The sequence below is a fragment of the Setaria italica genome, chromosome I, assembly GCF_000263155.2.
Source record: "Setaria italica strain Yugu1 chromosome I, Setaria_italica_v2.0, whole genome shotgun sequence".
NCBI classification, from domain to species: Eukaryota; Viridiplantae; Streptophyta; class Magnoliopsida; order Poales; family Poaceae; genus Setaria; species Setaria italica.
In genome coordinates, this window is record NC_028450.1 from 14,520,264 (window position 1) to 14,533,930 (window position 13,667).

The window sequence follows — 13,667 nt, forward strand, 5'->3', positions numbered from 1 at the left end:
GTGTAGTTATGTAGTATAGTAACGCTTCATTTCATATTAATAAATATAGATACAATTTATAGATACGTATACAAAACATGCCTACTAATATAGACACGTTTTATAGCGATGTCTTATTGCGTAGTAATTAGTATAGAGATGATTTAGTAGAGCGTGATGGGTGATGTGGCACGTGACGTGGCAGATGATGTGGCAGCTGATGTGGCGGATGACGTGGCAAATGTTGTGGCGGGTGATGTGGCACGTGATGTGGCTGGTGACATGGCGGGTGACATGTTTCATAGTAACACCAAATTGCGTGTTAACAAATGTAGAAACAATATTGTAGATACATTTTTATTACGTGTGTACGGATATAGACACGATTTATAGTAACACTACATTGTGTATTAAGAAATGTAGAGACGATTTATAGATACATCTATTTTCGTGTGTACTATAATGATTCTTTTATTTGCATTTATAAATTTAATATATCATTTTATTTTTGAATAGTTTAATAATGTCTAATTAAAGTATCTATGACATTGCATTGGCAATCAATTCTTTACTTCACCAAAAAGAAATTGAGTAATTCATTCAAGAACCAACAAGTACATTAATTAAAGTACTGTCAACAAGACAATTGCTTTGATAATGAAACACAAACAAAATAACAATATCATACAATTATTTCTAAATTTTTCAATAACAACTAAACTCTATGCTTCATTGCCCGTTCTTGCCCCTCTCCATCGCGGCTTCACTTCTCCCTTGAAAAGTTATATCACCAAGTTGTTTTAGATTTGTACTTGTAGCTTTCTTCACCTGCAACGGGGGGCATGAGGTTAGATGAATACCACAATTTGAAGATATTACGAAACTGTAGGTTTAATCTTTGAAAAAAAACTTACATGTGAATGGGGCCATGCAATAACATAGCCAATAGCATCTATTAGTGTACGAATGTCAGAAACAGGTCTAGGTATTAGCTCATCTCCTTTATTTCTACTGTCAACACTTTCAAGACCTTCAACATAAACCCCAACATATTCCTTTCCAAGCACGCTTCCTCCAATGTCTCGTTTGGCATCAATAGTCACTAACTTCGCATTGGCCACAATTCTTCCTTTGTTTCTTAGTGAAAGAAGATAGACTGGATAACGGCTCTACCATTTTGCAAAACATGAAGATAAGAGTTTTGTACATTTAACTAATTTAACTAGAAAAGAAATAAGCGAAATAGAAGCATACCGATTCTGACCGACACAAATTGGGGGCTTTAACTCTTCGAGCCCTCTAGAATAGGTAGGAATTATATTAGTCAAAATAAAGCATCACTAAAGCAAGTTCACTCATTATAAATAATATTGCAATGTTAGCTTAGACATACCATGTTTGTCAAAATGGTATCCTGTGAAAAATTTGTGGTTGCATTACCATTACCTTCATGAATAGAACTCTGAATATGTGCCTCCTGTAGCCACAGCGTAGATAGCAGTATGAGTTTGTAGACAACTAGATATGGCCATAGCAGTATGAGTTTGTAGACAACTAGATATGGCCAAAGTAGTTGTATCACAACAGGAATAGGACTGTATCATGCTTTTAGCGCTAGCAAGGTACTATTCAACTGTGATCACCCTGTCTAATATTGTGCTACAAGACAAATTTGATGTTAAAAAAAGGGACTATTCACTGAGGCTAAGCTCTGCTGTAGTTAAGGAAATCATGACTTGATACCACTAAAAATGGTACTAAAATCTATGTTATTGCTGCCACGCAACAACTACATCAAGCTTTATGAGGATCTTTGTTGGATGGTCTGAAAGTTATATAAACACTCTTTGTGGGACAAGTTTTGGAGACTAAACGAACAGTGTTTTTAGGATGGAGGGAGTAATTAATTAGAAATTTAGAATCATACGGCTAAGATGACAGGAAGTGGTGGTGCATTCCAGATGTTACTTGACTGGCTGAGGATGATAGAGACAGGTTGCTATTGCAATGGCTAGGAATGCCAGTTGAGATTTAGAAGATGGCAGGTACATATTACAACAGTATCAGATGAACGCTGTGCTTTGCATTCATTTATTTAAGTCTTTTAGATGGGGCTGATCTATGCCCTTTTTTGGCAATGAAATGTGCAAACAATATGTGGTAAACATTCCGCATGTCTAACTTCTTGTCCCAATAAGATGAAATGGTCTTGAAAGGGACTTGTATCTAATTTCTTGCCCTAATAAAATTATAGTCGTTATCCTGTAACACAACTTCCTTTTGCTTTGACAAAATACAGAACATTTGCTAATTTGCGTGTAATTTTCAAGTGAATTTTAGGATCTTATGATAGGTACACTGACAGAACTCGATGGTGATCTTACTGTAGCTGGTCCGACAGAAACCAGAACCATAGATTGTAACCCAGCAACATCCTCAATAACAATGAACAAGCCAATAGGGATGTAGAATTGACCTATCTACGACAGCGGCACTACGGGACCTGCCTTCCTCTAAACCTTGTAGCTTAGATCTTCTTCACTGACAATAAACTACCCATATCTTTTCTAGATACCATTTTTCTTAAATGAAGAAAGCACCGCTTCCGGCATCTGCTCCAACTAGTAATGCACACACAACCAAATATTATTTGATATAATTTATTTGGGGAGGGATTTCCTTTCATATGGTAACAAATTTTTGCATCTATGTCACTACTCTCTTTGATTCATTAATATCTAGGCTTGCTGAATTTTAACCACCTGTATCCCTATGCGATTTATTCAGCAGTTTTGAGTTGGGCAATCTAAAAAAATCAGAACAAGGCTTGCATTGAGATTGAGAGAACTAATATTATTGTAAAATCTGTCTTGTAAGAAATATTGTTAACTGGGCAAAGTGGAAGTTATGGGCCTTCAACTTTTTCCGGAGAGATGATGGCAAATTTTAAGACAAATGTAACATGTCATTAAATTAAAAAGTTGATATTCAGGCTAGTACGTGCTACGTATAAGTAATCACAATTACAAGGAGTCTAGGACCAAAAGCAAAACTATTTCATAAGAGAAACAATGTGCCTAGTATTGCTGGCATTCAACAAAAAGAAACAACAGGAAGGGCAAACTTCTAGAAACTTATGACCCTGAAAACTGAGTAATTTGAAGAAAACAAAGCATATCCAAAATCCAGCAAATGGCTATCAGATTAGAATTGAAACGATGCAAAAAAAAGAGTAAGTATCACTTCAAGGAAATAATGTTCATATCCATTTGTCCAAAAAAGGTCTAAGGCATTTTCAGGAGATGCTTGAGAATGGAGAGCATTCTGGAGGGTATAAACAGATGCTATGTATTAATCATTTCCATGTAGAAAGCAATCCAATTTATTAAAGGAACCAGGTCTTAAACAACTACAGTAGGAACTAGGAAGCCAATAAGATAAATCAACATAATAACGTGGCATTTTTTCATAAGAAACCATCATCAGAATTAAAAGTATCCAGGAACATAGTCTACTAAAAAATATTGTCCTAGTAATAATGTAGAAGCAGCAGATTCAGGCGACAATGAAGGAGGTGGAGAATCATATTTAGCATGGAACTGGGAGCTAAGTAATTGGCAGTGCTAGTTTGCAGCACTGAAAGGCTGCTGCTGTGCTGCACCAACAGCCAGCAAACAGCAGCGGCTGCGGCCACACAATTTTAGATGTACCCAACACCCAATTGCAGCAAACAAATTCTATGCAAAGTAATTGTATGCTCTAAACAATAAAAGCATACCTTGGCAACTGTTTGCTCACTAGGTAAAGACGTACGGTCTTGGGTGGATGTCTCCTGCTGCAAAGTGTCAACAGCCATTACATTAGCAAAAACTTTAATATTATTGTTGTAGATGTGTACATTAGAAGTAAAGTATGTACTCTATTACCTGCACTTCATTCGTGGGAGAGTACACATTACCAAGTGAGTGTGCAGGGCTGTGATCATGATGACTTTCTGGTTCTAGAAGTCCATCCTTGAAAAAACAAACAATTCAGAGAGGGATGGCTTACTTTCAGGTGTTAGGCATATATACAGTTCATTGTAATATAAAATAACACAGGTCGAATAGATGCTTACTTCATTATCATGTAGATCTGCTACCATTTCCTTGATGAAATCCTCTTCAGGAAACTTTTTTAACATGAAACCAAGCTAGTGCTTCATGAAACCACCCATGTGTTGCATCTTATTCTCCATTTCATTTACTTTCTCTTGGTATCTTCTTTCTTCCTTAGTTTGAGTGACAAAAGTTAACCTTGAGACACTCGAACTTCACTCTAGTACTTATCATCATAGTACCTATGTGCTTTTAACTCCTTTGCAACTATATCATTGAACACCTCATTAAAATCTTGAGCTGAAAGATTACCATTGTTGTTTTGTTGCCTTTTTTCTAATTCCTCATATGTTGCATTCTATAAACAGTGGAAGGTCACAGAATGGTACACAAAATTTCAGATTGAACATAAATGCTTAGGATTAGAAATTGTACCATTATTGCATCCACTTTGTGGGTAGTGTATCTGCCATTCTTTTTCTTATGAGCAACCTCCCATAATTCTAGCCTATGAACCTTCCTTTTCTGGTTATCTTCCTGCACAATAGAGTAAGTTGAGACTCATTATAGATCTGAATTAGATGATAGTGAATATAATAAATAACTTCAGATGACTATATTTCACCATCTCTTTTTTCAGCTTAGCATGGCTTTTTCTCCTTGATGTGTGTGTATTCTTCTATTCTTTTGCGATCCTTGAGTTTGTGGCACATACTTTCTGTAAAGGTAGAAGAGTGATGAAGTGTTGTTACACTCGTTGCTTTCAAACTGCATATAAATGTTAAGTAAAAGGATGTCACCTTATGTTGTTCTCGGCACCAAAATCCAACAAGAGCTTTCCATTGAAGTTCATTCACTTTGTTTGGTTTCCCATTTATGATTTCATCTAGATATCTCTCTTCACGATTGAAATATTGTTTCTTCAACTTTGATTTGTAGGATCACCACCTGTTGTTAACAATCCGTAGCACCCAGTCCCTTGTAAGATTCAGCGTTTGGCGGGGGAACTAAAAGTGTTCCTATAAAGAGTAGAGGTAAATGTTACTAGATGCATGAAAATTGAGGTGCTTGCTTGAACTAATAAGATTAATTTTACCTCTACATCCTTGATTATTTGTTGCTTGTGAGTATTGAACAGAGCATTGTCCCATCTTTCAATGTGTAAAGGAGCTAATGATGGTTTTTCTGCTGTCTGTCCAAAGTCTTGACCAAGAATGGAGGCTGACCTTTCATTTGGGACACCATTTTCATCCGTACGTACAATTACCTTTCCTCCATCTAAATCCTCTAAATTTAAAATTCTAAAATTCCCTATAACTTGTCTCACCTCTCCATTTGGCCCTACATATATGAAACAGATTGATTTGACACTGCATTTTGATATGAAAGGAAAAAACATGAAACTTACTTATAATCTTAATGGGGGTTTGTGGATGGTGGCGTGGCAGGCGGGCTAATACTCCATCAACATCAGGACGACCCTGTAAGTCATCATCGTTCTCATTTTCTGCTAGGTTGTCATGCCTATTCTCATTCTTTGCTAAGTTGTCCTGCCCATTCTCAATATGTTCTGCATCCCCTTCTTCTTCAAGGTTCAAGTTCCTTAACCTTCGAAGTGGTCTTACCATGATTTATGCTGCATATACATGGGGTACAAAGATCAGCACTTACAGTTTAGTGCATTATCTCTCAGAAGGCAAAATGCAACAACACAGTTTTAGTAAAGTAGAAAAAATCTTTGAAAAGGAAAACTTAAAGTGCAACATTCTTCCCACTTCAGTTGATTCAAATAAAAATTCTTATCTCTAAAACTTGGCTCTCAAATTTTTCAATTGGTATGCAATTTCATAAACAATAGAATCATAGGGTAGGGAAACTTCAGACCAGATTCCAAACCAAGATGACTAAAAAATTTAAATTACTACTGAATGTCCAGAATTGAATTTCAGCAAGCTGAGCAATAGTATTTTGGGCATATCTCCTAACTACATAATGTAATCAAAGAAGACTAATTACATAATGGAACAACTTAATTAAACACTTGACTGGAAGTTTCCCTCAGCATCCTTGAGCACCTTTCCTCTGTTTTTCTGATGCTTAGGTGCTAAAGTTGATTGAAAGCTAGTGAGGTATAGTAGATAATGTAGAGACGTTTGTCATTCACACCTGAACTGGTGCCTCTGCATTAGTTATCTGCAGGATAATGTGGTATTTGTGATGCATCGCCATGGTCCAGGCCTGCCCTGAGTTTGATACGTGCTAAGTGTACAGGGGTGGCATATCCCGGCTTGCTTTTGGGCTAACTTGACTGAGACAAACTGATGCTTTCCAAACATCAGAGAAAGGATGGGGAAAGGGATAGAGGAGGGACTTCAATTACAGTTACTGCAAACCAGAAGTCCAGAACCCTTGCTAATTCATAGATCATCTCTGAATTTGATGAATCCAAAACCTATGCATGCATTTATCCCCTCCTAATTACCTGAATTTTGCGCCGGCGGTTCCAGGGGTGGTGTCGCAGGCGGCTTCTAGGGGCGGCGTTGCCGGCGGCTTCCAAGGGCGGTGTCGCAGGCGGCTTCCAGGGGAGGCGAAGTTGGCCGCTTCCAGGGGCAGCGCCGGCGACTTGCAGGGGTGGTGGCGCAGGCGGGAGCTTGCAGGGGCGAAGCCGGTGGGGGCTACCAGGGGCGGCGCCGGTGGGGCCTTGCGGGGCGGCGACGCCGGGGAATACCAGGGGCGGCACCGGCAGGAGCTTGCAGGGGCGGCGCGGGTGGGGCCTGGGGCTAACAGGGGCGGCGCCTGGAGCTTCCAGGGCGGCAGCGGCGGGGGGACATCGTCAAAGTCAGATTGACGTCGGCTGCGGATTCCGTCGGCTGCAGATCGGGATACCGAGATTGGAGGAGGCAAAGGAAAAGGAAAGAATATAGGAGATGGGGAGGTTAATGAGGAAGTGGGAGGTTAGATGCGATTTGTTCACTGGCGGGCGGTAAATGGCGGCAGCCCACGGTAAATGGCGCCAAGTCAGTTTTGGCTGCTTAGATGCCAAAATTAATCTGCATGCCGAATTGCTTAAATGCCTGAAGTCGCTTATTTTGTTTCAGAACATTTAATGATGGCCGCATATTCATTACTAGCTTATTTTGTTTCAGAACATTTAAGTAAATCTGGAAGGAAAGAAAAAAAAATAGGTGTCTTCCTCTCTCTTTTTATCCAGTTGTGTTTCCAGCTAGTGAGTCAAGAACGAACTGTCTGAAGCATGTAGAGGAATAAACAACGGATGCACGCAGGTGAGAAGAAGATCCTGACCATCATGAGAAAGAGATGACTAGAAATAGGCCCGCCAAACCTGAAACGTACTAGCATTTCTTCTATACTTGTGCTTGACTGCTTTAAATCAGAGACCTTAAAGCTCTTAAGCCAGTCATCGCGTTCAGAAATGAGCTGCGTTCAGAAACGACGGTTCTGTCTTTTTCTTTTTATCAGTGCTTCTTCCAACCCTGGGAACTTTCTCTGTGTACCGCCCGGCGCAAGGTCGATGGCGACATCGGTTCCTGTGCTGTACTGTACCACCTGAAGTCAAACCAAATCAGCAACCCCCCTAAAAAAAACTAACAAATGTGATGGCACGCACGCATAGACGAGCTTGTTAGTAGTTCAGAGTTTGGTAGAACCTTACAGGTCAAAATTTTGAGGTTTCAGCAAAACTTGCATGGGCGTAGAGGTTGACACGGCAAGTAAACCCGGTGATATGCCCCCAAAATTTCTACGGGAGGAGCAATTGACACCGACATCGTGTTCAGGTGTTTCAGTGCGAGCCGCGAGCAGAGTAACCAAGCGGATAGGGGAGGTAGAGCAGCTGCCGCTTGCCAGCTCCCTGTTTCTCACCTGATCTCGCTAGTGTGCTCATCTGCAATCATAAACATCCGGACATCATGTCACCAAAGATAAAATCTAACAAAAAAGCACAATATGCCTACCAACTTTGGAGTCCGTAAGGTAGAAAAGTTCATCTCCAATTACTATTACCATATAAGTGTCCAATTATAAACAATTATTTACTTTGTATAGATAAAAGAATAACCCTACCGAGCCATGTATAGTCTTGATAGTTCAAAAACTAATCTTCATGTAATACATCCACGATAAACAATGGACAGCGTTTCTAGACTACTCAGAAACTCACGATACATGGGTATATGATACAAGGAATAATTGCACTGCAACTTAATTATGCCAAAAAAGTATTAAAAACGTTGGTTGATAAATAAAAAAATCATGAATAAAGTGTACAACAAAATTTTAAAAAAGGGGGTCTATGATACAAGGAATAATTGCACTGCAACTTAATTATGCCAAAAAAGTATTAGAAATGTTGGTTGATAAATAAAAAAACCATGAATAAAGTGTACAACATAATTTAAGGAATAATTGCACTGCAACTTAATTATGGCAAAAAAGTATTAGAAACGTTGGTTGATAAATAAAAAACCATGAATAAAGTGTACAATAGAATTTAAGAAAAAGGGGTATATGATACAAGGAATAATTGCACTGCAACTTAATTATGCCAAAAAAGTATTAGAAACATTGGTTGGTAAATAAAAAAATCAGGAATAAAGTGTACAGCAGAATTTTAAAAAAAAGAAAAAAGGAAAAAATCGTGGCTCCTAGGAATTGAACTGCAGCTCCATTGTGAGAGTCTTACAAGCTTACCATTGAGCTAGTAATGTATACCTATTAAACGTCTAAATAAAATTTATTTTGAATAAACAAAACCCGCCCAGGCACCCCGTCCCAAAATTGGCAATCTATCCTGGCCTATCCCAAACGCGTCTATTCCAAGCTTTTCTTTTTGACGATGTCCCCCCACCGCCGCCGCCCTGGAAGCCCCAGGCGTTGCCCCTGCAAGCTCCCGCTGGTGCCACCCCTGGTATTCCCCGGCGTCGCCACCGCTATGAGCCCTCGCCGACTTCGCCCCTGCATGCTCCCGCCTGCGCCACTGCCCCTGCAAGCCGATGGCGCTGCCCCTGGAAGCGGCCGGCTTCACCTCCCCTGGAAGCCACCTGCGACGCCGCCCCTAGAAGCTGCCTGGGATGCTGCCCCTGGAACCATCGGCGTAAAATTCAGGTAATTAGGAGGGGATAAATGCATGCATAGGTTTTGGATTCATCAAATTCAGAGATGATCTATGAATTTTCTCTCTTTTTTCCCAGAGAAGATGAGCTATTATATGTTGTGTAGTGCCTTTGACTTTTCACTGTAGCAAAAACAGGAACAATTCTCGGGCTCTTCTGAAGAGTGATGAGTTCCTGGTAGTTCCTATAGACTAGTCTGTTTCCAGTGTTGAATTGTACAAGGTCTTGTTGTTTGGACATCAGGCATGATGCTCAAATTACTCTGCATACATTTTGTCTTGCATAAAGATGGAACTCCCGTTCAATGCATGCATATTATTGGCAGTGTGGCAATATACTGAAATTTTTTATATTCAGCTATTTTAAAGTTGATATGGTAGTATGCCATCCTTAATGTAACTAAATTAGGAGCCTGGGACTTTTACTGCTTAACATCTTGAGTAACGAACCCTTTCCCCAATCCTTGGATCATTTGACAACTTCTCAATCTCTGCCTTATCCTCATCGGTTAATTTGTATGCATAAAAGAGGTCCTGCTTTTTTGCCACATAGTTGGCCTCTACCACTGTAGCAAAAACAGGGAAACCATTCCTTGTATTCAAAGACAAGTCAAAATTGTTTATGTATATCCCAGTGACCTCCTGGAAATGGTGACCTCCTTAGGTGGCTGAGCACTACCATGATGCGGCCAAGACCATTGTAAATAACCTAGACCTATAGGGAAAACATTTAAGATGTATCAAACTCTTTGATGAAATGTTGAATGCAATGTTCTTAATTATATGTGATGAAGACAAACTCCATCCCTCCCTTGGTGTATACGACAAGACAGCATGTAGCTGAGGCCTGTAACTGCTAAGCACCTAGCCTCACCTGACCAGCGTCCTGCTGGGATCGGATCTCGAGCTTGTAGAAGGGGTGAACGCGAGGTTGTCTAGGTTTCGCTAGCTAGGACGCCGACCACATGAGTTAGTCGTATAGCCTCGAGAGGGGGAGGAAGAAAGGCATGACCCAGAGGTCGGCGCCTGGGGGAAGCCCTCGAGCTTTTGAGCGAGCGGGTTATTGAAGAAGTCGGATGAAAGGTCCTTGTTTAGTTTTGGTAATTGAGTGACAACCTAGGTGGACTAATATGTGTTTAAGTGAAGTACACAGGTGATTAGTCCACAAGTGATTATGTGATGAAGGAGCTCATTGCATATGAGACATGACATGGAGTCATGTGACTAGGTGGAGAAGATCAAGACAAAGACTTGGCTTGATGGACCGGTTGCAAGTGTGGAGGGCAAGTCAGAGGCTTTGAAGCGCTGGACCGCGTGGCGGGATGCTTGAGCAAAGACTTGGCACCAATGGACCGATGCAACAGTGAAGAGCAAGTGAGGTCAAGATCAATGAACCAATAAGGTCACGTGATGATATGAAGTGGATCATATCATTTGTGATATGGTTGGTGCATATGTTGCATCAACATTTGAGGAGATGAAATGGAATGCGCAAGGCAAAGGTATATTTGTAGGGCATTTCATTTCACTGGTCATAGGTGTGTAGAGAAGTTTATGACTGGGTTTAGGATAGATGACCGTACTATCAAGAGGGGCAAACTTGTTTGCATATTGGTCATCTAGTGCCACTTGAGCGATCTAACATTGCGATGTTGCTAGGATCAAGTGGCGTGGTGAAGAGAGTGAAAACCCTTTGAAAAATGTTTGTGAAAATGCTAACTCACTTACACATAAGGTGGTACACTTGTGGAGTTGGCACATTTGCAAAGGGGTTGAAGAAACGGTCAAGAGGTGCTTAGCGGATGTAAATTGACTGGGTTAATAGGCTTGATAGTTGTACTATCAAGAATTTCATTTGCTAGATGGTTCTATAGTGCCACTTTGCTCAAACAATTGCATTGCTTGCATATGGACTAACTTAGTTTGAGAAAGTGAAAAAGATGAGAAGAAAAAGGTGTTGGAAAATAGCTCTAACTGTATAAGGGCGGACGATCCAGCCCTAGGTGGCGGGCGGTCAGCTATATCTAGACAGAGACGTGTTTTTGGGCTGAGAAAAGAATTGTCAAAGGCGGACGGTCCGCAATTGTTTTCTGCAAATAGTCCGCATGGGGCAGACGGTCCGAACCTATAAGGGCGGACGGTCTGCCACCTTCTGTAACGGTCAGTTCTGACATGCACTAAATGCTGCAGTAGCCTTTGGGGCTTGAACTGCGGACGGTCCGCCCCTTGTGAGACGGATGATCCGCCAGTCCCCAGTTTGCTCGTGTTTGAACCTAACGGCTAGTTTCGTAGAATGGTGGACTGTTCGGGAATGGACCCCGGACTATCCGGGAGAGCCGTTACAGCTCATGAAAAAGTGGAAAACAGCTAGTTTGTCCCCTCCCTCTATATATAGTGGGGTGGCCAGCCCTTGGGGAAGGTTGAGCACCTTGGGGATGTGTTGCCCTTGGTTGTGTTTGACTTGGGAGCCCTCTAACTCACATGTGCTTGCAAGAGTGCGAATCGATTGTGAGTGAGTATGATTCTAGTGCATGGCTTTGTGAGATAGCATCGAGTGGCACTAGGTGTTCGTGTTGCAAGCTGGTGGTGCTTGTTATTCTTGGAGTTTGCCACCTCCTAGATGGCTTGGTGGCTTGTGACTCCGTTGAAGCACGCAAGAAGATTGTGTGTGGTTCTAGATAAGGCTTTGTGAGGGGTATTGTGCTCGCCCCGTGGGGATCACAAAGAGCAACTCTAGTAAAGCGTGTCATAGAGTGCCCTCATCTTGTGTTGGTTGTGCGGCGCCTGGTGTAGGCTAGGCAGGTGATGCCTATTAGCGCATGAACCTCCAAGTGAGTGAGTTGACATAACGGGGACTAGTTTGGTGGCAATCAAGTGAACCTCGGGAGAAAAATCACCATGTCAAACGTGTCATCATCTTCTCGGTGGTTTGCTCTTTACATACACGAGCTCATTACTTATTGTTCATATATATATATATATATATATATATATATACACACACACACACACACACACACACACACACACACACACACACACATACATATAGCTTGTGATGTTGCTCGCGTTCTCTGATATTTCGATCGTGGTAGCGCCATATCTGCTGCTCATTGCATGCGTGCTAGATTAGGGCTACCACACGATGCTCTTCAAGGCTGTCGATGTCGACCTGCTAACTTTTTTATAGCCTCTCGCTCCTCATAGTATTGGATGCACGGGGCACCAAAGGCCACGACAGATGGCAGGACGGCCTCTGAGCCGTACACCATGAAGAAAGGGGTGTAGCCGATAGCCCAACTCTTCTGTGTTCGCAGGCCCCAGATGACAAGGGGTAGCTCGCGTAGCCACTTGGTAGCGTATTTGGATGCGTCATTGAAGATGCATGACTTGAGGGACTAGAGGACCATCCCGTTTGCACGTTCAACCAGACTGTTGCAGCGTGGGTGCGCTACTAAGGAGTAGTACACGTCGATGAGGTTGTCTTGGCAGAAATCCCAAAACCCAGAGCTTGTGAATTGCGCGCCAAGGTCAGTAATGATCCTGTTAGGAACTCCAAAGCGTTGCATTATTTCCTCCACAAACTGAGCGGCTCTAGCTGACTCAATGCTAGTGACAGCTTTGACCTCGATCCACTTGATGAATTTATCGACTGCCACGAAGATATGTGTGTAGCCGCTCAGAGCGGTTTTGAAGGGTTCGACTATGTCCAGCCCCCAGCATGCGAAAGGCTAGGATGGTGGGATGGTGCGCAGGGCCTGAGTCGGAAGGTGCTGCTGCTTGGAGAAGAACTAACACCCCTTGTACCTTTGGACGAGGTCCTTTGCATCGGCTACTGCTGTTGGCCAGTAGAAACTTGAGCGGAAAGCTTTCCCGACCAAATTCTCTGAGGCGATGTGGTTGCCGCATGTTCTCGAGTGGATTTCATGCAGGAGTTCAATGCCCTTGCTACATAGAATGCACTTCATCAAGATCCCTGTAGATGCAGCTTTCCTATAGAACTCCTTGCCGATGACGACGTAGTTTGCGCTGCGCCAAGGTAATTTTGCATGTTGTATCTTATCTTCTGGCGCCATCTAGTTGGTGTTCAAGGCTATGAACGGGGCGCGCCAGTCTTCTTCTGCCTCAATCATCATGACATCAATGGGTTTTGAATCGGCTAGAGCCTGAGTGCCAGCGTCGTTGACCTGGTCCAGGTCCAAGATTTTGATGGAAGGTTTCCAAAGATCTTGTAGGAATACGCTGGCCAGAACCTGCGCGCATTTGGAACCGAGCTTGGACAGGATATCGGCGGCGACGTTGTGTTCCCTAGGGACATGATGGAACTCAAGACCGTCAAAGTAGGCTTCAAGCTTGCAGATTTCCGCGCAGTAAGCGTCCATGGATTCCTTGGTGCAATCCTAGTTTTTATTGACTTGCTCGATGACAACCTTGGAGTTGCCATAAGCAAGGATGCGTTT

At 42.0% G+C, this 13,667-nt stretch overlaps 1 protein-coding gene across 5 annotated transcripts; it reads right to left on the reverse strand.

The window, feature by feature from the left end:
- Nucleotides 1–551: 551 nt before the first annotated feature.
- LOC101779644 lies at nt 552–7,050 on the reverse strand. Of its 5 annotated transcripts, none has more exons than XM_012843263.3 (13): nt 6,559–7,033; nt 5,485–5,712; nt 5,173–5,417; nt 4,877–5,095; nt 4,702–4,794; nt 4,512–4,613; nt 4,097–4,245; nt 3,906–3,992; nt 3,758–3,814; nt 1,373–1,456; nt 1,234–1,278; nt 894–1,148; nt 552–807 (listed from the first exon to the last, which is right to left on the reverse strand). In XM_012843263.3, exons 7-13 carry the CDS (start codon nt 4,160–4,162, stop codon nt 709–711), a joined length of 693 nt encoding a protein of 230 aa, XP_012698717.1. In that variant the 5' UTR covers nt 4,163–4,245; nt 4,512–4,613; nt 4,702–4,794; nt 4,877–5,095; nt 5,173–5,417; nt 5,485–5,712; nt 6,559–7,033; the 3' UTR covers nt 552–708. The 5 variants fall into 5 exon arrangements, with proteins under 5 accessions (XP_012698717.1, XP_012698716.1, XP_012698715.1 ...); XM_012843262.3 differs by having other exon boundaries at nt 4,097–4,249; XM_012843261.3 differs by having other exon boundaries at nt 4,097–4,343.
- Between the last annotated feature and the right edge of the window lie 6,617 nt (nt 7,051–13,667).